At 39.1% G+C, this 26,720-nt stretch overlaps 1 protein-coding gene across 4 annotated transcripts in view; it reads right to left on the minus strand.

Moving 5' to 3' along the window:
• Nucleotides 1–321: 321 nt before the first annotated feature.
• tmem198a (transmembrane protein 198a) overlaps nucleotides 322–26,720 on the minus strand; it is a 37,220-nt gene continuing 10,821 nt past the window's right edge. For 3 of the 4 annotated variants that reach the window (XM_039818514.1, XM_039818512.1, XM_039818515.1), the window contains exons 2-7: nucleotides 16,461–16,718; nucleotides 10,826–11,064; nucleotides 9,872–10,084; nucleotides 8,437–8,560; nucleotides 4,384–4,682; nucleotides 322–3,671 (exon numbers count right to left, since the gene is read on the minus strand). In XM_039818514.1, the coding sequence (XP_039674448.1) occupies nucleotides 3,519–3,671; nucleotides 4,384–4,682; nucleotides 8,437–8,560; nucleotides 9,872–10,084; nucleotides 10,826–11,064; nucleotides 16,461–16,599 (1,167 nt within the window). In that variant the 5' untranslated portion in view covers nucleotides 16,600–16,718 and the 3' untranslated portion in view covers nucleotides 322–3,518. Of the gene's footprint in view, nucleotides 3,672–4,383; nucleotides 4,683–8,436; nucleotides 8,561–9,871; nucleotides 10,085–10,825; nucleotides 11,065–16,460; nucleotides 16,719–20,026; nucleotides 20,113–26,720 lie in introns of all 4 variants that reach the window. The other variant, XM_039818513.1, reaches the window with a different exon arrangement.

Genomic DNA, 26,720 nt, shown 5'->3' on the forward strand with positions numbered 1-26,720 from the left:
CTCTGACAAACTGTGGCTTTAGTATCACTGGCCAAACACACCATATTTTGTTCTCTGAACTGTATTAGTGTGTGCGCAAGCGTGCCTTGGTATTTGGTATTAGTACTCATGAATGCACCTCTGTATATATATATATATATATATATATATATATATATATATATATATATATATATATATATATATATATAATATATATATGTATATATATATGTATATATATATGTATATATGTATATATATATATATATATATATATATATATATATATATATATATATATATATGTATATATAGGAACAGTAGAGACAAACAAGACCATTAGATTGTAGAATAACAATGTTTATCATATTTTAGGTCCATATAAATTCATGCTATCAATAATAATAATAATAATAATTATTAGGTGATTTGTACACATTTAAACAGCGTGGAAAGAAAATGAATTGTCGTCTCTTCTCAAAATGTGGAGCAACTATTGAATTACTGAAGGTAGCTGATAATCAGAGTCAAGGCTCAGTTTGTTTGCTGATTTTCAACATTACACGATGAAACAGCAGGATGAGAATGACACAAGTGCTTCCAGCACCCAGCCAAATCAAACCAATTGGACATACAGTAGTAACGCAATATAAAACATGTCTGATACAATCAGCTGGATAAATGACATAAGTGATCATGGTGTAAACATGAAAATGAAAGAAAACGTCTGTACATTTTAAAATCATTTACAGTTCAATATCTACAACAAGTGTTTCCTCACGTATATTCAGCAGTGACAGGCAATCACAAAAAATAATGAAAACAAAAATTAAAAAAAGCTAATAAAAATAACTGACAATTTAATTACAATAATTCATGTTGTCCCCAAAGACAAGAACGGGGCCTATTATGTTTCAAATTACCATTTTGTAAATTTTTATTTTTCTAAAATGTAAAGACAGTGATGTTAAAAACGCTCGACAGTAAAACCCCAAAAGAAGACCCAAACAGGACTAAAGTGAAAGCAAAAGCCAAAAAACACTTGAACAGCCACTACTGCAAAACATTATTGTTACAATGATAACAATGATACAGTAGATTAGAAAGTGAGTTAGCATAATGCATGTCAATAGGAGGGAAATTGTTTTAATGTCTTTTCAAAGCCCTTTACCTGGACATCATAGAGAGAAGAGAAGAGAAGAGAAGAGAAGAGAAGAGAAGAGAAGAGTTTGTCCTTCATCCAGCCAATGTGGATTGTGTTTTGTGCACCCTGGGACCAACAAACTATAACTGGAAATCTGAGGTTTTCACATGACAACAGGGACACACTAAAATACTGACACATTGGAAACAGTTACACAAGGATTCTCATGCAGTATGGGTTAAGGTGGTAATGATCGGTCCTCTAGTGCTAAGCCTGTCACATCCCATCTTAAGTACAGTACCGTGGAATGTTTTTGTTTATCTAAACCTCAAAAGTAAAATCTCCAAAAATGTACATAAAACACAATCCAAGTCTTTTTGTAGTAACATTTAGTCTCAGTGGGAATTGTAACATTGGTAGTGTTGGTGTGTATTGTGGGGAACTACAGTACGTCAATTTCAAAGAGGTTCAAATAAAACAAAAATAGTTCCATTGTTCCATCCTGTACAAATCTAACTCCCTTCACCTCTCTGGATGTTCAGTACAACAATATCAATGTTCGGAGCACATCTGATTTTAAAAGCAACTCATATGCAGATGCATGTAACACACAAACATATGCACACATAAACAGTAAGTCTAGGAAAAAAAAAGGCCAGTAGTAAACATTAGAGGGCGCTATTTGCAAATGATTTCATCTTTTCACTGTCTTATCATTTACAGGAGATTATCTTCCTCCTCCTCCTTCTCATCATTGAACACTGCATCCAAACTATAAGATTCACATCTTTAATTGGACCAGTAAATTGGCAAAAAGAGGAAAAACAATACAGCATATTTTACATACATTACAATGAAACCCCCTCTCCTTGGCCAAAATTTGGTGCAGTCCATCACTTGCCACAGGGCTCCTGTGTCCACTCACACACACAAACACACTATATTTAACTCTGCCATGAATGACCAGATAGCAATGTATTGTCTTTGTGCCTTAACAGCATATTTAGACAAATAGCTGACAAATTTAAGATTTTTTTTAGGGTTAGAAGAGCAAAAGGGACATCAGAGCACTTAAAAACATGACAACAAAGATAATGACATACAGCAGCTTAAAAAAATATTTTAAATTCAGTGGAAATGGGAAATTAGATGGGAGGTACGGATGTGTCTCCTGCTCAGGTCCGTGTGGTAAAACAGCTGGCGATGGAGGGCAAAAGGAGAGTTATGAGATTCCCCTTGGAAAATGGCACCAGTGTAGGCAATGACACATGGAGGATTCGTGGGTGAAATAACATAAAAATTGTCTTCAGTGTGAACTCTGAGCTGATGCACACCTAAAAGCAGCCACTTTTTCAGCTTTTTGACTTGCGCTGCCATCTCTGGATTGACAGGGTATCAGTGAAGATATCAGGCTGACATCATGTACTTCACACATGACCTTTCAGTGAAGAAGATGATGAAGAAGAGCTGTCTTTCTGTGTCAGTGTTAGCTGTGTTATTTGTTGTTGTTCTGTCATTTTCCTCTGAGCGCTCTTAATGGAATCCTTGAAGCAAATAATTTCCTCGTTAATAACCCTTGAACTGGGGGGCACCGGGGTAGTTCACCTGGTAGAGCGTGCACCCCATGTGCAGAGGCTCAGTCCTCGCGGCAGCGGCTGCAGGTTCGATTCTGACCCGCAGCCCTTTGCTGCATGTCGTTCCCCCTCTCTCTCCCCTTTCATGTCTAAGCTTTCCTATCAAATAAAGGCCTAAAATGCCAAAAAATTATCTAAAAATAATAATAATAACAACCCTTGAACTAAAGATATTGTGGAAGGTTTTTTGAAGGTAGTGCTACCTTGACTCCATGAAAGCCACGTAATGCATTTAAAAAAAAATAATGCATCCCTCATGCGGTGAAATTAGTGTTTTGATTCCTTCCTCCACTGCAGTCTGAGAGAAAACTTCTTATGGCTTGAAGCAATCAGAAGATTCTTTAAATCAAATATTTCAATCAACTCCCTACCAGACAGGTCTATTTTTTCCAGTGTCCCCCGGACCAGTATGGTAACGTAACAAGTTTAAAGTTGAAGAAATACGGTATGTAATGACTCATGTTCGAGATTTGACCAAGCAATCAGTTCTTACTCCATCCAAAAGAAGAGGCTCAGCTCTTGTGTCTTGACATTCATAAAAAAAACACAACATGACCGAACTGGCCAAATAAATACAACTTCTTACAGGTCTGAGAGGAGAAAACCAGTGTGGGACATATTGAGTTCCTGTAGGCAGTTGATTAGGTTGGCACAGCAGGGTTAGGTTTTCTACCCCTAACTGTGACAAAGAGGTTTGAAGTAGCCTTGTGCGATTGTGTGTGTGTGAGGTTGTGTGTGTGGATGTGCATTTCTCCGTCTCAGATGCGTACTGGGGGTCCACTGGGAGCCGTGAGGGGCACTCGAGAGCCGCAGTCGTAGTCGAGTTCGGCCATCCGGGAGCGGCTCATCATTCGACTGTGGGAGTACGCTCGTCTGTCTGTTTGTCTGTCCCTGAAACTCCTGATGTAGCTCTGTGGATGGACAGATGATACACGGTTGGGGTAGGAATATACTGTATAGTGATCAGGCACAGTATCTATGGCACTGTATACATGTGTAACTTAGACAACTTGTTTTTGGTTGTTGTCCGTGTTTTCGGGAAGTGTGCAAAATGTGTGGTTTTACTAGGGGTTATTTGTAGGACTATTTCTTGGATGGGAGCACATGAAGTCTCCACTGATAGCCGGGGAACCTTACAGAGACGACAAGAATTTAGGAAGTCACTGGTCCTGGCCAAGAAATAGTCTCACCGATAGCCCTCGGTCAAACCTAGGTAGGCAGATTTTCTTACCAACGAATAGAACCAGGCTAGCTGTCTCTAATCTTCATGTTGAGCTATGCTAATTATCTGCTGGTTCCAGTTTTATACTGAACATACTGAGATGAGAGTGGCATCAATCTTCTTATCAAACTCTTGGCAAAGAAAGCAAAATAAGCATATATACCAAAATGTCAAACTATTCCTTTAAAGGTGTAATATGGAATAAGTAAAATATAGATTATGACAAAAGAAATTCATTTAAAAAAGGAAAACAGACTGAAAAGCAACCTGTATATACACCCATTATTTCAAAAGGTCAAAACACATTATATTTCTATTTCGTTAACATTGCCACATATGACATTTGTGCTGCATTCATGTGGTGTCGGAAAAATTGGAATAAGGAGGCTTCTGCATCTTACCGGTGACAGCACATCTCCATCAAAGCGCCTTTTAGGGTTGGCCTTGCGGTGGTAGCCGGGTTCAGTCTGAGGAGGAGGGACTTTAGGTGGCTGAGAGCTCTGGGCTTGGTGATGAGGGTGGGAGGCCGCTGGGTGATGGTACTGCTGGTGGTGGTGATTGGTGTGGGGTTTCTGCTTGTGGCTGGTTTTCTGGTTCTCTCGTTTTTTCTTCTTCTTGTTCTCCTTTTCCTTTTTCAGCCTCTCTTCCCGCTGTCGGATCCGCATGAGCTGGACCCTCCGTTGCTGTCGACTCAAAACCACTGGTGACAAAGAGACCAGAGATGTGATAATGTGTGGGGAGCGAAGGAACGATAGATAATAATGGGGGAGTGAGAGGATGATAAAGACAGAACAATGCAGCTTTTATAGAAAAACAAAACTGAATCAAGTCAAGAAGAAAGGACACATTCAAAATCACTCAGACTGACCAGAAAACAGGAGAAACCTTCGATAGGATGACATTTTCTTTTAGATATATTTAAATTAGCCTTTAAATGTTGATGGTGAATTATCCCAAAGGGGGTTATTGTAAGTACAGGCTACAAAAAGAAACACTGATGTCCATTTCCTAGTTTCTTTCATTCTATTCAGTCCGTTGGCAGACAGCTCATTTTCCTCACTGCATGTACTCAGTCTCCAGACATATTGTGAGTGGGTGAGTGTGTTCGTGTTATCTCCACACCCTCCCTAGCAAAGGATGTCCAAAATGCATCCTGTCGCGCTGTCCATTGATCACCCATGTGATTACTTTGGGTATGCATGTTTGTAAGCATTTTGATTCAGCGGTGTAATATGCAGTAGTGTCAGGGATCTGTTTCATGCTCATTATTATAAGTATGACGTCCCCGCTGAACTTCATGAAGGCAATATGTACTGTATGCGTCACATTTAATGTGTGTGTATGTGTGTGTGTGTGGGTGTTGAAGTGTTATGAGGTCTATTGTTGTTTCTTTGTGAGGGCGGACAGCGAACGAGGCACCATCTGCCAGGGAAACTGCTTACTGACACCCCCCTTTTCTTTTCCTCAGCTCACCCCACCGCAGGCCCCTCTGGCTACATGCTACTGTTTGTGTGTGTGTGTGTTGTTGTGTGTGTGTGTGTGTGTGTGTGTGTGTGTGTGTGTGTGTGTGTGTGTGCATGATCTATCATTGTCCACACATGACCAAAAAAGGTGCACACTAATTCATTCATGCCTGTGTCCGGCACTCTATTCAATCAGCTGACAGACAGATGATTTTCCTTACTGCTCCACTTGGGTACCCTGCTTACGTGTTGTGCCCCAGTTTATTACCCTCCCCTGCCCTTCCCCCATTACACCTGCTCCCTCTTTTCCCCTGTCTTTTCCCATATCCTTTTTTTTTCTCTGTCAATACAGTGCTTGTCATCATAAAAGACAGACAAACTCGGACAGCTGTAAATAAGGTTTTTTAAGTTACATTTAGGAATACATGCTGTATAGATCAATTTAAATGGGTTTCTAACACAACGATGACCCTTACTGACCTGGCTCCTATCACAAAGCAGCAGTAATTGCAGTAACATTCATAGTATACTTGCTAGATCCTCCCCCTCTTTTTCCCCCTCATTTTTTCCAGTCACAGGCTATACTGTATATATGGCAACAAGCACGCAACACACCTGCAGTACATAAAGAAATGCAACAATGTTTTCTTTTTTTTGTCCTTGTTATTTTCGTCTTTTTGCTTTCTTTTATCCCTCCTTGGGTGCTTCAATTGCCAAAAATTCTCATTCTCACATATTTGACTGAGATCTATGTTTATATAATTCACTTGTCTGTGTGTGATTGTTTAACGGTGAGAAAAACCAGAGTGTGATCAATGCATGTTGGTCCTGTTTCTAAACATATAGCTACATGATAAGAAATGAAGGCTTTTTAGCAACTTTTTGTGACAAAGCAGTGTGTCTTGAATTTTTGGTAAATCAGTTATCTTTCTTATAGACCGTTTTTATCCTATATGTGCTTCCTTCATATATCTACCTCTTTCTAGGTCTCTTTCCCCCCATACTCAATTGCACATTTTTTAAAATAGCACTAAAAAGCTTCTTCTATCTCTTTGCCCACACCCTCTGACTGGAAGCCACGACAGCCTGCTGTTTAATCCCATTATTTTAGGCCATGTGTGACTTCTTCTAAGACACTGTTTAACTCAGCATGTCATACGCCAGCAATGATCAAATGTAAGAGTTTGTGCGTGTGTGTACGAATGAATGAGATGTGTGTGTTTCAATTTTCCTGCAGTTAGTGCATGAGGGAGTGAAAGACTATGCCCCAGTATATTTCTGTCCCTGTCTGAGGCTGTTTGTGAGCGGTGTGTATTTGTGTTTGTGTGCTGCATTTACAGTGTGTGTGTGTGTGTGTGTGTGTGTGTGTGTGTGTGTGTGTGTGTGTGAGAGAGAGTGATCTTGCCATCTGTGTTGGGCTTGCTTTTTAGAACAGATTAAGGCTGTCTCTGTCAATAGCTCATTCTGCTGACAACACTAATGTTAGTGTATTTAGATTCTCCCTCACACAGTGTTCCCTGCCCTCACAATGGTCGTGATTTCTTAAGCTGTCAATTAAACTGCCTATTTTATAAAATGAGGGTAGATTTGTGAGTCTTGATAAAATGGCTCCAGCTTGTAGTGGCCTTTGTGAGATCGATACTGAAACAAGTCTCATCATCATTCTGTGTACTTGACTGTGTATCTAAGATTAAAATAGTTAAGTTAAAATCAAATACATAAAACTAGATTGAATGCATCCTTGATTAAACACCCCATGCACAAACTTCAACATAGTCGTCTTCATGTCCATAGTCATGTCATGGGTGATATTGGTGGTAAATGCTGTAATATGAATTTAAAGCTGCACTACACAACATGTGTTTCCAGAGGTCTGCACCAGCCTTGCTTGAGGCTTGTGGCTGTGGCCTACATTGCCATAAAGCCAGAGCGGACACAGTGAGGTGAGCACCACCTCTCTTCATCATCAGCCATTTCTGAGCACATCCATTGTGTATTCCAGGTTGGAGCAGTAGCTGCATCACACTGTAGCTTTATTTCAGCAGTAAACTAATAGACATTTTCATTACAATTTAAGAAAATGCAACTAACTCTTTTTTCATAAGATGCGCGTTTTAGCATTTTTGAATTCATTAGCTTATATGATTTTTATTGAAATCCTCCATGGAAAAGATCAAAGTCTTGGCTACTGTTTTCTGACGTCCCTTCAGCCTTAGGCATTCTCATTTCCCTAAATGTTTGTGGAATTTTCCAAACCTGCCATTTACTTTGTCCAGAAAATGTCCCTGGTGTATTCACACCTTTACATATTACCTGACCTCCACATCCACCTGAAAAACCTGCTCCCAATTCCCTCAGCAGCTCCCTGTCTCTGCCCCTGTTTCTCTAAATCTGCCTGTGAGCTGCTACCTGTGTTTTGGACCTACTGCCTGATTCTCACCTGCCTTTGACCCCTGTTGGCTTTGTTTACTTGTTTGGACAGACTTCAAATTGCAGAGTAAGCCTGTTTACAAGTGTCTGCATTTGATTCCTCAGCCCTGTTTTCAGTACTGTGACCAGTACATAATTTTACGTAATATCCAATTACCAATGTAAAATAAGCTATGAGCAGTTGAAGAACTAAGTTGTTTTTTTTCTAGTTGAGTATAAGGTCAGTGTTGCTGTTGTTTTGCTACATTCTTGTAATTTGTTTTTTTATAGATTCTATTGTACTGTAAGAGTAACCTCTCATAAGATGTTGTGCTTTTCTGACTGTAAAAGCACTGTTGTATTCTTGCACTTCAGTCATGTTTTGTACACCTAGTAATGACCCCTGTTTCTACCAACTAAAAATGTCTTTAAGTGCAACAACATACTGACACGTAAAAAAACAAAATCAACAAATAGGGCAAAAGATTATTCTAAAAATACTTTGCTAACATCGGTGTCTTAAGTTACCGTTTGAACCTGGTTAAAGGAGTCTGGTTGTGTGTGTAATGCTGCATCACTCACCCTCTGTGTGAGAAAATCCCTCTGCAGTGACTTTCCATTGGATCAGCACTCCGAGGAGGGCCAGGACAGGCCACACCCCCAAGATGACCCAAGTAAACCAGCAGACTGGCTTCTTTGGTGCCACCTGCAAATAGTACACTTACAATTTTAGATGAATAATTTAATTTGAATAAATCTTCCAATACCATTATTTTTTTAAATATATCTTCCAACACGTGAATTTGTGCAAACTTAAAGTGATGGTTCGGAGTAATTTACCCTAGGGTCCTTTGCACCATGACCTCCAGCCAAACGCCCCCCCAGAAGTTTTTTTCACCTGGGTCTAACATTGGGCAAGTTAGCTTAGAGTAGCGTTAGCCGCTGAATAGCTTAGCACGGGGCTAATGGACCCACGTTTGTATCTCTTAAATGACCCCACTAATAATGCCCGAAATTATACCAAAGGTCTACACTAGTATATATAGGTTATGCACTCATAAAACGATGGATTGGAAAGTTTGTAAGTACACCAGAAGTTTATGTAAATAACACTTGCCTGCTGGCTTCTGCTCTCTGCTGTTGTTGTTGCTGCTGTGAGACGAGTGCTTAGGGACGTCTACAAATTACAACACCGAAAAGAGATGCAACAAAAATATTTTTTAATTTAACTTATTTTTTAAAGTAAGTGCTGTAATATAACTAGCAGGAGACAAGTAATAATTGAGGTAAGTTTGGAGACATTACCTTATTTAATCATTAAATGAATACATATTTTTGTTGTATCTCTTTTCGGTGTAGTAATTTGTAGACAGTCACAGCCCTAAGCACTCGTCTAACTGCAGCAGCAGCAGCAGCAACAGAGAGCAGAAGAGAGCAGGCAAGTGTTCATAAACTTCTGGTGTACTTACAAACTTTCCAATCCATCGTTTTATGAGTGCATAACCTATTTGTACTAGTGTAGACCTTTGGTATCATTTCGGGCATTATTAGTGGGGTCACTTACGAGATACAAACGTGGGTCCATTAGCCCCTGCGCTAAGCTATTCAGCGGCTAACGCTACTCTACGCTAACTCGCCCAATGTTAGACCCAGGTGAAAAAAGCTTCTGGGGGTTGTTTGGCTCGAGGTCATGGTGCAAAGGACCCTAGGGTAAATTACTCCGAACCATCACTTTAATGATGACAATTTTGTCAGTTTGCACAGACCTCCCTGTTCTCAGATTTTATCGGTCAGTCTGCCAAACTCTCTCTCTCTCTTATGCAAACAAACACATGGAAAGCGCAGACCAAAGCCGTGACACAGTAATGATGCACACACATGACTTCCCTCTAACATATAGATTACTCATACACAGAACAAAAACATGCCTCAAGGTAACTTCAAATAAATGAATAGCATGTATTTCTCTTTGCCACTAACAGTTTACACAGACACACAAACACACAGATGAGCCTACCCTGAGTCTCTCGTAGACGTAGTGGACCAAGGCGAACAGCTCTATGAAGTAATCCACGGTGACAGTGATGATGGCAGAGCCGAATGTGGCGGTGGAGAGGGTGACGAAGCAGCGCTGCCACTGAAGAGTGAGGACGGCAAATAGCGTCCCAGAACCCAGGAGAATACCCAGAGGAACCCACACTGTTCTGGGGTGGTAGAACTCCTCCATAACCTTGGAGAGAGAGGGTAGGGTTAATTTTACTTTGGCAGTTGGTATTTCCTTTATGGTATTTTTATTGTTTTAATCAGCAGAATTAGGGCCTGGTCACATCGACCTTCATGACATGAAAAGTGTACAAAATCAAATTAATTTCATTGCAGCAAAGTAAACCCACACCAAGAGTTTAGTTACGGTGAACTTCAACATGCGAAATACCACCATGGCTTATAGTCACCATCTACCAAAATGGATGACCTGAGGCCTGCCTTGTGGTGTGGTTTGTGGTTACAATATTACTTTAAGTAGATGTTTTTAGTGTTGATGTGCTTATTTGTTTGTTTTAGTTGGCAATCTAACTTTTTTGCTAGCACCCTTAATGACAAGCTAAATAAAAAGCTACCTGGCTCTTCATACTGCCTATGCAGTAATACGCTGGCCGATTTATGTGTTTTCATCTCTTAAGATGCTGCCATTACTGCTGTGGGAAAATCGTTATAATTGCATTTCAACGTGCGTCCTACAGGATCTCCTGGGAATATTTTTTTTTAGCTAAAAGCTTTGCAAAAGTGGTAGATAACCACAACCACATATTCCACTTTTTGGTGTGACAATACAATGCTTTATTCGTAAAGCTCATATGCATGGGAAGTGTTATTTTAACCTTTTATTTTAAGGTGCCATGGTATTTTCCTTGATGTTCTGTAGCAAATAAACATAAATTAAAATAGTGCACATTTAAATGTGTCTCCTCACCACCAGTGAAGCCACTCCAACCAGTAGGCCCAGCAGCAGGCCCACCATAAACAGCCCCACACTTCGAACCAACATGGTCACAAGGCCACACAGGGTCCCGATACCCAGGCCAATGCCCACTGACGCCTCGACGCTGAGCTGAGTGTCCATCACCCTCTCCTTGTAGCACAGCATGAAGATGACCACAGAGCCAAACATTAGGCCTGTGAGGAACAATACGGCCTTGAAGCATCGATAGCCTGGAGGAGTAATGGGAAACAGACCACTGTGAGGTTATCACAAGCATACAAATGCTGGTACATGCTACATGCTGTAGTGTGTATATGACTCGGTTTCTCTTTAAACACACACACAACAAGCAGTAGCTTTGAATGCTGCATCAGGATCGACATAACCTGAACATATGCCAACCTCATCCACTGCCAAAAACATACGAAGACCAGTGTACAACAACAAAGCCAACAAATGATGACCGAAAGAATTTGGGAACCCTTTTCTAATGAGGTACTAGTTATAAAAAGTTTATAAGATGTAACTATAGATGAGACCATAGATGATTGTAACTCATTGTTTCATTCATTTTGATCTATAAGCCATCAAAAGCAACCTTTTACAGCGTCTTTAAAACCTTCAGCTGACGTTTATCATTCTCCATCCATCATAATTTCTTTTTTTCTTTCTATCTAGCTATGTATTTCATCTAACAGATCTCACCAATCGACAGTTTGATTACTTTACTTCCTTCCTGGAAAATGCTAATTGCTAAAATCGTTTCACTTAGAACTTATTACCTTTTAAATGTACATTTGATGGATGATTGTACGATTGTAGTAACCCAGAAATTGATGTTATAAATGGTTTATGGATACATGAATGATTACTAAATGATATACTGACCTGTAATCAGTGTAATCGGTCTATCAGTTGCATCTAAAAATCATTTACATGTATTTGATCTCTGGTGTAACATTTTCTCATGCTTACATTCTACAGTTTTCTCAATTTAGCTGATAAAGTGTAGATTGCTTTGCAAGGTCTTGAAAATAAAAGGGTGTTGTCTCCTCTAACAGAGAAGATAACATAGTATAGGGATGATGCAGAATGAAAAGCAAAACAATAAACAGCCACCTTCCTGTGGTGGGTAAGTGAGGCATTTCTTCATTACGAGCAGATAAGCTGTCTCTATAAACCTTCATGGAACTGCTTTAAAATATGATATTCATCGTATTACAAAAGGTTATCCACATTCATTAGTCAACGGGCCTGCTGAATAAAACAGCTGCTCTCCTACTTTTTTTTTATTTTCCCATCGTATGCTCCCTCCTGTCCTTGGCTTTCTCTCTGTTTACCTCTCACCAGTTTATTTCCATCTTAATGTGCTTTATTGCAGTGAGAAAAGACCGCAACGCATTAAAAGCTCAAATTATCAACCGTTACAATCTCCTTGTACCTTGCTTTTGTGTTTATTAATGTTTGCATCTCCCTTTCTTTTTGCTCTATATCTCCTTCTCTGTGTATGTGACTGGACTCTGTCTGGAGGGGAAGCAGCATCAGATTGTTATCTGTGTGTAATCACGCATTGCACAGCTGAGCCGAACAATACTCTCCCTCTCATCCAACCCACTGTCCATGCTGCTCCATCTTGACCATACCTCATTTATTTGATGCACTTCTAGCTTTCTTTACTTCCTTCTACTCATTCCTGGGTTTTTTCCTTTGTATCTTTCAGCCACCAGGCCCCTGAATAAAACGTGTGCTGAATGCCACTGTATTTTTCACAGTTGTTTCCGGTCTTCTGTAACAGAATGCCTGAATGAATAGTCTGATGTGGAGTAACTGTGGTATTTCCAAAGCATCTACAGCCACCTCAACATTGGTTTGGTCAGCCATCACAAACTCCCAACATTGTTCTTCCATACCAGATAGTCTGCATCAATCAATCTATCTATAAATATATACTGTGAAATATAATTGACTGCTCCTAATCTTCTGGTCCACTTTCCTTGTCCACTTTTCTCTGACCCATCCTTTCCTCTCATTTTCTCAATCCTTTATTCCACCCCCCCCCCACACACACACACACACACACACACACACACACACACACACACACACACACACACACACACACACACACACACAAACACACACACACACACACACACACTGTTCCACCCCTCCTACTCCCACTTTTGTTCCTTGTTGCTTCCCTTACTTTTCCTCCAGCCATCAGAACCCTCAATCCTATCTGTTCACTCTGGCTTATTCAGCTCTTGTCTGCTTCCCTTCCACTCTCTTTTCCTTTGCGTCATCCATCTTGTCCCTACAACATCACTCGCTGCAACTTTTTGTTTTTTGTTCTCTGGATCAAATAAATGACAGCCAACCTTTTCTTCTCAAGACCTTGGAACTAAACCACATTCGGCAGTTGCAAGAGGCATGTATCAGCAGGGAGTGTCAATTTTCAGACTGTAGAAATGTCATTTCAAATGTGACTGTGGGGTTTCTGAGAAACATCAACAATATGCATTGTGTCTCATTTGCAGAACGGTCAGTTTGTTTGGTTATAAAGCAAGATCTGGCACTGCATGAGGGGGGAAATGCACCTATTTATCTTCTCTCTGAGTATGCTGTCAAACAAACAGAGAAACCAATAGATAACAGATGGTGAAGGACTGAGGAGCGTAAGTATTTCAAGTAAAATTATGCCATTCAGTTTTATTACACAATGCTTTGCTGTTAATGGTTTTGAAGCATGTATAAGACAACCTTTTTAATCAGTGTCATTCCCTAAATTGAAGTTTTTGTCAACTAGAGACTTTCAGACTCATGTTAATTAAACAGATACAGAAAACACAAGTATTACTTCCATTTGGCCGGAGATACAGGACTCTCAAATGAAGAATAGCTAGTTTCAGCAGGGGTTTTGTCCCCTGTGCAATAGCAGCCCTGAACAATCTGCCTCGCTGACACTTTTGTGAGCTGGGATGCTTTCATGGAGATTCTGTGTACTGACTCTACTGTATTTGTATGTGGCTTTTTGTGTATGTGTATATTTATATGTTGCTATGTATATGGCTATGTGTACTGACTGTGGAAAGAAATATCCCTCTGGGACAGTAGATCTACATCTAAAGATAGCATTTAGTTTGCTAAATGCAATGATTCCAATGTTAGCATGCTAATGCTAGCAGAAAGCTGAAGCTGATTGAAAAAAGATTTTTTTAATTATTTGTCAATCCTCAAGGTACATGTAAGTGGCAGTTGAAATGTATCTTCAGCAACCCCCTTTTTATACACAGTACACACATGCAAATTAGGAGGTAGTGCTGGGTCAACCATGGTAAGGCGCCCTTGGAGCAGTTTGGGGGTTCAGTACCTTGCTGAAGGGCACCTCGGCAGTGCCCAGGAGGTGAACTGGCAACTCTCTAGCTGCCAGTCCTACTCCATACATGGTCTGTATAGGTTGGGTTACTCTAACCGACGCCCTTCTTAAGCCAAGTCCCTAAAGACTGAGCTACTGCTGACCCCCCCAAAAAATTTACATACATTTTTTAAAGAAGAATAGGCAAGGCGAGGCAGCTTTATTTGTATATCACATTTCAGCAACACGGTAAAGTGCTTTACATAAAACAGAATAGAATGAGAACATCCAATAATTTTATTTTAGTGCTGTGAGCCACTATGGTCTTGTTGCATGCTGTCAACTTTGTAAAATAAAGTTGCTAGGTAACTGGTTTGTAATGCAGGGACTGACGCTGCTGATGCTTTACCAAGACATCTACAGTGAATGTTAATGTCATCTGTATGCTTTACCGAATGTCTCTGTTTTGTATTTGTATGCAACACATCTTCTTAGTGCTTCAACATACATCAATATTCATCCAAAAGCAGCATATATGTTGATTTTTATTACATTTTATTTTATTACATAATACATTACTTTTTAAACTTTGTTCTATGTTTTTATCTTACAGTGTTTGTTGTTTGTGGTACTCGCAGTAGATATGAACATTCCTGTATGTGTCTGCAGGTAAATGATCTATGTTGTAAAGGATGTATTTTTGTGGAATGCATTTTAGTTTACATGGAGGACTATATACATTAGCAGTGGCCATGTCATTTAAAAAAGGATGATTGATCACAAGACAATACATACAAGTTGAAAATTCAATGCATTGTTTCTGTCAAGTGGTTACTGATACCATGTCACTGGAAGAGAGTTCAATTTACTCCAGTATAAAAATAAAATATTAAAAACTATTTCCATGCATATGATGTTGGGGGGGGGATTTTTAAAAGTATGGAAAAAAAATTTTTTTCAAACCCAAAGGGAGGGGAAAAAAAATTTTGTGAGGTTGAAAAAAAAAAAAAAAGGGGGGGGGGGGTAATTGATTACACAGGCTCGTAAGCTAACCCATTGCAATATATTGCAATTAATTGTACCTTTGTACAAAAATGCATGTCATTATTCGACCACTCTTATGCAATTTCGCCAGTCCCTATTCAAGTTGAAATTACATTTTTAATCAATAATTTTTTGTTGCAACAAAAACAACTTGTAAGCCTGTAACCATTACAGCAGATCTCTCACTCTAATTATTTATTGATCACACATTCATGTAATGACTTTACACACAATCTCATTAGGATGAGACCTTAATACTTTGTGATACAATCAAACTCAGTCACTGGGTTCAAAACTAGGCCTCAAGTAAGGAAGTTGTGTCTTAACATATGAATGGACCCATGCATAAAGTATGAGTCCTGGCATTTGATGGCACAGAGGAATAAATAAAACAACAGGGGTCCACTGCCAGTTAGGCCTGGTATTTCTGATCAGTGCTGCTGCAACATGTGGTCGAAAGAAATAGGAACGTGCCTTTCAATAAGCAGCAGAAGATGCCTTTTTTCTTTAAAAGACAGCTGGCAGTCCAATCTTTTTAGTATGCTGATGACAGCAGACTTGGGAAAGGGTGTAGGGGTAATGGATATTCAAGGATTTGATAAGATGCAATTCTAAGAAAACATATGAACATATAGCAATGCCACAATAGCTTAGTCTGCAGAAATGAGATTCCAATATTAATTCACATAGCCAGAAACAAGACAACCTCTCTGTACTGCTCTTAAATCAATAATATCATACACCAGCAGAGTAGAATGAGGGCCTCTTTGGTTACATGTTTTATTATTATTATTATTATTATTATTTCATAGCACTTACACATATAGAAACTATATATCAGCTACATGTTTCCATCGTGTTGGCCATTGATGCTACTGATAGATGTCCATGTAACTATTTTAGATTTACTAATTAATGCCCAGAATCTCAATTTTATCTAAATCCCTGCAACAAAACAAATGAGTGAATTTCCCAAAGTGTTTAAATATTTCGTTTGATTGTCAACTGAAACAGATATATGAGTTTCTTTAGGTATGGCGATTAGCCCTTTTTAGCGGACAATGACAGGTACAAGTGGCAAGCTGTATTTTGATTCTGAAATAATACTAGAACAGGGTAAAAGCTGTTTCAAGCTTGACATGAGAAATCACTCAATCACTTTTCAGTGGTCCCATTTTAATGAGCATCAGACCTTAAGAGAAAAGCCTCCACTACATCATCACTTACCAAAGAAGCAGTAGATGATTCCAAAGAGGCAGCACATGGAGCAGACCACTGAGGGAACAATCTCATATCTCCTCTCAATCTCCTGGTCACACCTCAGCCCCACCTCAGCCAAACCCAGCAGGTGGCCGGTGGAAGTCATGGTGACTGAAGTGAAGTGGGTTGGAGTTTAGGGGAACAAAGGAGGGCAGGGGGGAGGGGTGGAGGGGATGTGCAGGGGATGACTGGATCAGTGGGCCTCACCCATTGAGACGTGTCTACCTGCAAACGGGAGATATAGAAAGAAAGTGATGGAGAGAGAATGAATGAGAGAAAGACAGACAGAGGAGAGAGTGATTATTGATTGCTCATTTTAAGTTCTCAGCTGTGAGTGCTGACAGAGCAGTAAGCATGCATCAACATTTAAAAAAAAAAAAAAGAAACATCTCAGCATAGCACAGCCACTAACAACTACAGCTTTAGATTAAATGACTGCATACTAAAAAAGAGCAATTCAGCCAATATCATTCACTTATACAGCAAAGAGGTTGCAACAAATTGTTGCCAACAGTTTGACGAAAGTATTTGACTTGTAGCAGAAGAACTGCAACACACACATAATGGTTGCCATGGAAAGATTGACAGAATGCATTTGCATTCATTTGCATGTTGTGGGAAATTGTTGCACAAGTATAAGACTGTTTGTGAGCTTGGTATTTGTGGCAAAAATCTTAGGTTTTTCCGTAGGATAAAAAAAAAAATCCTTAAACATTTGCATCTCTACTATGTCCTGATCTGCCGCTGCTCTAATCACTCACTTGAAATAAATACAGCAAATACTCACTCACTGCTGCTGTTTCGTCAAGCTGAAAGACTGCTATAGCATATTTTACAAAGTACATGGTACAACGTGCAGTAGAAATATTACATGTATTGATTGTTCATGCTGCCAATGCTGAACATAGTGTATAGTTCTAGGGCATTTAGTGAAACATATGCTGGAGTTTTGATAAATAAGACTAAACATCAGATAAACTGCAATGTTACCTAGCAAAAATAAATATAATGGTTAAGGTCTTTCAACATGAGTAAGGCAGCAAGGATTTTGGTGGACAATTTTTCAAGATCATACTTCAATATAGCAATAGCAATGTAAAGGAGATACACTCTATGAGTGCAATTATTTCTCCATTTGGGAGGAAAAAGGCTGCACTAGAAACACATCACATCCAATGAACAAACCAAAACCTGGAGTGAAGTGTGTTATTTTGAATGGGAACTATTTGATTGATTGTAACCTTTAGTAAAATCATACATTGTATTCCACAACCTAATCTAAGATGCATTATCAATGTAAAAGAATGGTTATATTGTACCAGTAATTTAGTGTGATTAACTACTGTATATAGTAATTAGACTCCACTGACTATACTGAATCCACTATCATTTGTAAATGATGCCATAGGGCAGATTTTGCTATTACAGTGTTTGTTGGTTATGAGCAATTACTTGTTTCACAATTAATTTTTTTGTACCCATGTGTGTAACGTATTACAACCTTTCATCTAATGAGATGTTATGTATAGATCTACGGTTACATAATATAGTCCGGTATTGATAACATCAGTCTTAATTGATCTCCTTGTGTACTTTGGGTCAACAAAAGACACTAGTAGATCAATAAGGAGTGTGGTGTTAGCTACAGACACATTGCTTCCAATTGTTTCCTTTTACTTTATGGCATTTGTTGAGATCTTTTATTGGATGAAAATGTGCCTGGGGCTTCCATTTTGGTCCTGTTTTTGGTAGTATCTGTGCCATCAGCTTATAAAACAGATCAAAGTCAGCTGTGTTTCACATATTTTGTGTGATGATAGCAGAGGGCAAATTCAGTCAATCACTGTGCTGCACTCTACCCTAATAGCATAATGCATAGACTTTACAGTTTTAATGTGTGGATAAGAACACATACAGTGGCAGTGTAATAGACTCTTGCTGTAAACCACACACCCACACACAGCTCCACACTCATTCAGGCACCAAATCCCAATGGTTTAATTTTCAGTTGAGCCACAAATTAAGACCTACTAATTGTATAGACTCGCTCAACGGTTGATATCTTTAAATAGGAGCATCCTCTATAGGAAGTGGCATACACGGCAGTATTTTCCTCTGCATCATCATTCTTCACAAAACAACTACTATACTACATATTTTATGCATTAAGCAGGGTTGCCCTCTGTCTCCATCATAACATCTTAATTGCTAAGGCTTAGCAATGCATGCAAAGGTGTGAGTGTGTACACACATTTCCAGTCTTCACACAAGTCCTTTTTGTTTCCATTAGCCACGTGTGACTCAACGCATTCTCATAAATGGGTTTGAATGATATTGTACGAAAAGTTATGCACACTCAAACGTATGATACTATACGAAAACTAGCAGACCTCACATGACATCGGCTACAGAGCTCCGTGCTACAGAGTGGCAGTTGCTAGGTATTTAAGTCGCTACAGAGCTTCATGCTGCTGACTACGGTGCTTCGCATTGTGCTCCGTCAGGTCAGCGGTAGTTGGTGGTTCAGTTACCCCAGAATAGGGGACTGTGAGCCGGGTACAGAGCACCGCGAGCTGCCCGTCGTGGTGCTCCGTCAGGTCAGCAGTCAACGTGGTGCAAAATAAACGTATAAATCATACAAGAGTGCTTAACTTTTTGTAGCTTTTTGAACGTATAGTTCATGAGAACAGGCTGTGTGACTACACATTAAATCTGTCTGGCCCTGTTCTCATCTTCTTTACTCCTATCGGCATGCATGCTGTCTGTCTGGTAAAGCCCCAGACTTCGGAAGGAACATGCAATCTTGAAATTGAGGGTTTTACTGATGTTAAAATTGTAGTCAGGCTCAAACAATTGTACTGCACAGTACATCAGCCTAAGTGCAGTAGCACTACCCCCAAATCATATTGCCTTATTCTACTGTAGTTACAGAATGCACTCAAAACACCTTACATTTCTTTTACAGCCTCTGCGGGTTACAGATTGCGTTTTAGATTTTAAGTTCTGTTGCTCTGGATCCATTACCTTTATGTGGTTTTTTCCTTCAGGTCACTGCACTTGTCATGTCAGAGTACAGATGACATACTCACATACTCTCTCCCCGTCTCCCAGTCTCCCTATCCTGCGTTTACTCGTGCACATGCATTCACAAACACACAAACTATACAAACATACTTGCCAGCCTGATTGCAGTGGGGAAGTAATTCTTCTTATTGACTTAGTAGGTGCTGATTAACTTTGGCAAACACACACACAACACACAACACACACACACAGACATGGGGATTTTTAGCAATACTACACCTCTGGAGCACTGAACAATCAAAATCAATTTTTTTTTTCACAATTTTTTTGCTGTGTCATTTGGAGATAACAAAACTACACAGAAGTAGAATTCAAGAAGAAATCATAGTGCGATATTGTCCCATGCTAGACTAGCTTTTGAAAGGAAATTACTTGACTACTTTTGCTAAAACTCAAGTTTCACAGTGGTCAAGATAAGATAAAGAACTGTAACATTAGAATGCACTGACCATCATATTGTGCCTAGCTAGAGTAGGAAGAACAGATTTCAATTTGACCTGTAGCTTTATTGGTCGCAACAAGCACACCATCAGCACTGCAGAAGAAACAAAAACATATTTGCACTCACATTAGGGAGAATGTCACCAATTGTACACACAACAGTCAAGGTCTAGCAGCATTTTTCTATAACCAATTATACTATATTAATGAAGTAAATGAAAAAAAAAATGAAAAAGTCTACAGTTTACTGAAATGATCTCAATAAATAATTGCTCAAAATTTCCAGTTATCATTAAGACATTTAAATGTCAGCTGCTCTAATTACTTTTAAGCCCTAGCCACAGTACCTTTCATCAGATCCCTTAACACCCACCTGAGTCTGTGCCTCTGGGCTTCCGTGTCACTACTAATATGGAATTAAAAGCATTAACATAGATTAAGATGAACTATAAGCTAGTATTAAACATTATAATGATACAGTGTAAACGATGCTCCCTGTGGGAGAAGTCAGGAGCACACGACTCAGAGCAAAATGAAAGCTGATTAGCATTATTTAAGGGTGTTTGAATGCAGCAGTCTTCAGTGGCAACCATGTTAGATACATGCACAACGTGCACTTCACTGTCATGTTGAGTACAATAGTAACAACTGTGAGGATAATATGTGATGCTGCATTGATTTTTTGAAGTTAATTCCCCCACTCAGGTACAGAGCAGCAGTCCTAGAGCAAGACACTTCAACTGAGTAGTACGTATTGAGAGAAGAAACTGTCTGGTTCACTGAGCGCTCCTATGCATCACACCATCCTGCTGCCCTGCAGACTTGGGATTCCCCGTCAACTGATCATTATAAGTTGCTGCAGAAATGGTTATATGGTAAAACTTTAACTAAATGGCTAAGGTGAGTAAAGTTGAGGGAAAGCGCCTGGAAACAATGTCACTTTTTACAACATATATTAGAAACTAGAAAGCATTTAGAGAGAGCACATACTTTCGCCAAGGGATTACTTGCACAATCCCCTACATTTAAATGATTATTATTTAAAATAGGAAATGTTTAGAAAGGCTAAATCTATCAATCTTAAAATACATACAGTAATAGACGCTCATGGAATACATGTGCTAGATTTTTCCCATTGTGTTAAGTAGAAAGCTTCAAAAGGAAAATATTTAGGGCTGTCAAACGATTAATTTTTTTTAATCGCGATTAATCACTGAATTTCTATAGTTAATTGCGATTAATTGCATGTTTTATCACATGATTAAAATTATTTAGCATTTCAGAACTGTTTTTAAGTACATATTAACAATGGAAAGCTATTCTTACCAGTGTATCTTGATTGTGAATCAAATTAATGCAAAGAAAGTGACTTTATGAACTTGATTTTAAGATTTGTATTTGTTTATTATTTATTTATTTACTGTAAACAAAAGAAAAATGTGTGAATCTAGTCACACATTTGAATCTAGAGTCAATATTAGGGTTGGGTATTGTTTGGTTTACAGCGGTACTTTTAAAATGGTACTTAACAGTGTGTGAACCGACACTTTTTAAGAAAGTTAAAAAAAGAAGGGTACTAAACAACAGTTGCCGACATTAAAGAACAGCTTGTTTATTTCTAAGGCCATATGGTCAAAATTAAAGGATTTAATAATAATGTAATAACTATAACAATAACTTATTTCACTAGTAAATAGTTGTTGAATGACAAAAACAACCACCAGATGGGAAAAGGGCATTTAAGATTTACTTTGAATGCACCACGAGGCTGTAGATTACCAGTTTCATTGAACGCAGCTGCAGATTCGGAATCCTCTAGTGAAATACAGACAAACTTTACACCGTTTAGCTTTAGCTGTCAGCATTGTAACCGTGTTTAATCCTAATCTTAATCGCATCACGATTAACGCATTAATGCTGACAGCCCTAAAAAAATGTAACAAAAAATGCCCTATTTTGCTTGTTAACAAACCTAAAAAGTCCTGGATATGCACCTGCATACAGAGCTGCTATTTTAAACAAAAAGACTGCACCAGTTTGCAGAGCGGGTCAAAAACCTGAAAAGTAATTGAAGGAATTCCAGTTCATTATTGCCCGTCTTGGAAAGACAGACTCAGAGGGTGAAAGATTTTGAAGATTGTAGCTTAGTTCCACAACAGGCACCCTGACTCAGGAGAAAGATCGAACTGAGAATGCTTAACAAGGGACGCTACTGCACTGCCGAAAAGAATTATGACTTATATGAAATTTGGTTTCTAAATCTCGAGTTACTAAGAACTTTTCTGCGCTCCTCAGGTATCATAATATTCTTAATTTTATTCAAAAATTACTTTTATTACTACAATTTCCTTTTGTATATGCTTATTCTTTTGTATGTCCCTTGCATCCAAAATTTCACAGGCAAAAAAAATAAATCTTTGTAACACAAAGTCACATAAATTAATGGAGTGGCTTAGTTACACAATGCTTGCTCACAAGCAATTAATGTGGTGAGGGAGTTAGTGATGCACAATTAGTTTGATTCCAGTGGGTCTTAAAAACAAGTCCCAATGAAAAGAAGGGAAAACAGTAATTTAAAAAACTACAGACCAGAAATTAAGTATTATAATACAGTTTGAGGATTTTTCACTGAATAACTACAGTAGAATCGAATGGTTGTATGCCTCCGCCAACCAGTCAAGTTGCAGTTTACATCCATGTCTGTCCAGACTCATATAATATACTGTATGTAGTAAAGACTTAATAAAAGCTATTAAGTTTATTTTTGGGGGAATTAGAAGTTATCACTATATTGACAGTGAATAATCTCCAGTGAGAAACATGCTATCTTCACTTATTTTGTATTTTTTTATTTTTTTACAGAAGATTGATAGAGAACTTTGTCACATGGTGCAACAACAATTACCTGAAGCTTAATATCAGCAAAACCAAAGGGCTTGTGGTAAACTACCAGAGGAACAGGATAGAAAACAAAGTTGTAGCCATGACAGTAGACAATGATTTAAGTATGGATTTTGCATGCAAAGAAGCTACAAATACCAAAATGTGGATGCTTCACATACATCTTCAACCTGGCAGCACAGTAGATCTACAATCACCACAGTTTCAAGGTGAGCACCCAGGACGAGTGTCACCAATTCAGTATCCGAACAAATGTCTCCCCTTCTGCCCCGAGTTATGGCAAAATAATGGCCAGAAAAGTGTTTTTGCAGAAAATGATTATGTCCCATTGAGGTTGACTTTATTTACTCTATATTACTAAAATTTAATCACTTCATTATTTTATCCTATTAGACATTTGTGTGAAATTGTGTCATAATTAGCATATGAATTCTTGAGTTATGGCCAGAAATGTGTATAGTGAGGTCATAGGGACCATGACCTTTGACCACCAAATTCAAATCAGTTCATCCTTGAGTCCAAGTGGACGTTTGTGCCAAATTTCAAGATGTTCCTGAGATGTTGAGTTTACAGGAATAGGATGGATGGGAGGCTGTCGCAGAGGCATACAAGAAATTATTAATTGATTTGTCAATTCGCATTCTGACCTGACACTACCTTTGTTAACTGTTACACCCACAGAGAGATGACATTATTAGAAAATAAGGTCAGAATAAAGAAGAAAAAACAGCACATTAAGCAACAATGTCACGTCCTGTCTGTTGCTATAACAACCAGCAGCGGTACAAGGACCATGCAAATGGGAAGTGGGGCTCATCTCCATGGGAATGTGCATGTTAAGAGCCAATCTGTGATGGTTTCTTTGAGGCTCCTGGCAGCAGATGGTTCTGACCTCTGACCCTATTCAGCTAGTGCCTCTTTATAATTCACTAATTTATTAGGGTATCCACTGAACTTAGTGCATTATAACATTCCTATCCTTGACGTTTAATTTTATAGGTATATTGGTTACTACCAGTTGCCAAACAACCTTTGAGTTTGGACGGATCAAATTATAAAGTCTACAGTAACCTACAGTGAGGTTTATGTTTATAAAAAAATAAACATTATTTGGAGTATACTTTCACACTGAACAGTAATAGTCTTCAATCCTGAAGAATCTGCAGGAAAGATGTAAGTAAGTAAGTAAGTAAGTAAGTAAGTAAGTTAACATTATTTATATATGTCTCAGATGTGCTCATTTTTGCAAGTGTGATTGATAGTCTAGTACTAATTCAAAATCAGACAGAATTATCATGGGATTATAGAAAACATGTAAATTAATATCAACACAGAAGAACAGGTCTGTATTAAAGTTTGTTTCTCTTTGCGGTAAACAAGCAATAATACATCTGAAGGTTATGGTTCAGTCAAAGCAAAAACCTGATTTGTAGAGACTAAACTATGGATCTAATTATAACATTGAAAAGAGTGTTCAGTACAGTTTTCATAAAATGTACATTTTAGTTGGCACATGTGGTGACACTCAATGAACCATACATTCGAAAAGCTACGAAAGGTTAAGCACTTTTTTGCTGTGTGCACGACATTGACCGCAAGAACGCGGCTGGCCACATAGGGAGGTTGTCGGGGAGGAGGGGTGGGCGTTAACATGCAGCACTTACAAGGCAGGGAGGGGAGTTCGCTTCCCGGGGAAAACTTTCACCCAGGAAATGCGTGTTTGTTTTAATACAAACGACGATCTTTTCCTAAACTTAGTCGTTTTGGTGCCTTTAAACTTAATTTTTGTTGCCGCATAACGCTCACCGGCAGCTCGCGGTGCTCCGTACCCAGCGCACAGTCACCTATTCTGAGGTAACTAGACCACCAACTATCGCTGACCTGATGAAGCACCCTGACGGGCAGCTCACGGTGCTCTGTACCCAGCACATAATCACCTATCCTGGGGTAACTAGACCACCAACTACCGCTGACCTGACAAAGCACCACGACTGGCAGCTCGCGGTGTTCTCTACCCAGCCCACAGTTAAAGGAATGGCAATTCAGTGTGTTTCCAACCCTTTGTTGAACAGAGAGCGCCATCTAGTGAGCTCAGAAAATAAAGACAGTGGTTCGCAAACCTTCATTTGACCATCACTACCGCCAACTACCGCTGACCTGACGGAGCACAATGCGGAGCACCATAGTATGTGGCATGAAGCTCTGTAGCGGCTTAAACAGCTAGCAACTACCACTCTGTAACACAGAGCTCTGTAGCCGATGTCACGTGACCAGTCGGAGGTCTGCTAGTTTTATCTTTTATCTTATCATACGTTTTAGGGTGCATAACTTTTCATACGATATCATATGGACCTGTTCATGAAATGACTTTTTTTCCCCGTCCAAAGTAAAGTAAGATACTTCCGAAAAATCTAAATAATCACATATGTAGCAACACAAGTTTGCACAGCACAGGGTTTGATTTTCCATCATCTCCACTTGAGAGCTTTAGTATGTAAACTCTGCAGTGAAACCAACATCTAAATGCTGTTTCACCGGCTCGCTTTTCCTCCCTCCTGACAAATAGGGAGCACTGAATCACATCACAGAGCCCCTTTGACACAAATAGTTCACATGATGATTTGCTAAGCCATTTCCTTGCTTGCATGCCTCCGTCAGCCCAACAGGCCAATAATGTTAGGTTACATATCAAAAACCACTGGCAGTGTAATAACCTTTCTGCGTGTTGATATGCTCTCTGCTTCTGTTCCTCTTCTTTTCAGATGAGTAGTCAGTCTGAGGTCACAGATCAAATCTGAACACAGTGGCACTGTAATAAGGGTTTTAGGATTTCTTCTGCTGTATGCCAGCTTGTATCTTTGGCATCCAAAGTGTATTTGCCACTCAGTACAGCGTGACTTAACCTTCACCTCTACGAGTGTGCCGACTTATACAGACCAATGAACTTATAGCGACATAGAAATGCTGCTCCCTAAATGATTTATCACTATGTATAATACCAGATTATGTACTGGAACACTAGATTATAATTTCAAATGCAAACTGAAAAGTATGAAGTAAATATCAAACTGTTTTCTGCAGAAATTCAAAGGAATGTGAAGAGGAGTGAAGATGTCTCTGCCTTAACTGGGAAGTGTATGTGTTTGCATGTGTGTAAAGCATTTCCTCCCCAAACCTGCAGCAAGATAAATTATATTTTCTAAATTCTATTGATATGGGCAGACTGACAGAGGAAAAAAAAAAAGATGAAGGGTTTTAAAGGTTTTGTGCCTGTGTGTGTTGTGTATGTGTGTCAGCATGAATATTTCAGAGGCCCCACACTGAGTGGTGGCGACAGAGCATCACCAGAACGAGGACAAGCTGCTCTCCAGGGTGGGGATTGGATGGGTTGGACAGAAAGAGAGAGGGGGGGCAGAAGGAAAGAAAGGCCTGGAGAAAAGAAGGCGAGCAAGATCAGCAGCAATGTTTGGACATGGAGACAGTTCACAAACAGAAAGACATGAAGACACCCAAACGTTCACATAATTATAAAGTCTCTGCAGGTTAGGAACCGCATCCTCTTTTCAAATGTGTGTTTGCAGGGAACAACAAAGTTTAAATGAATGTTTCCTCAAAGACAGTGAGTCTGACTTGACAAAAAACTCAAAAGAAAGTATATCTTTTTTCCTCCTGGCAACTTCAGGTCAGCTTCCTGCCTTTTTAACATTTTCAAAGGTAGACAAAACCAGACTTTGGTTTAACTAGTTCCTTTGCAAAAAAAAAACATGACAACACAACAGAAGTGATAGCAAGTTAAAGCCG

Source organism: Perca fluviatilis, chromosome 12 (genome assembly GCF_010015445.1).
Source record: "Perca fluviatilis chromosome 12, GENO_Pfluv_1.0, whole genome shotgun sequence".
Classification (NCBI taxonomy): Eukaryota; Metazoa; Chordata; class Actinopteri; order Perciformes; family Percidae; genus Perca; species Perca fluviatilis.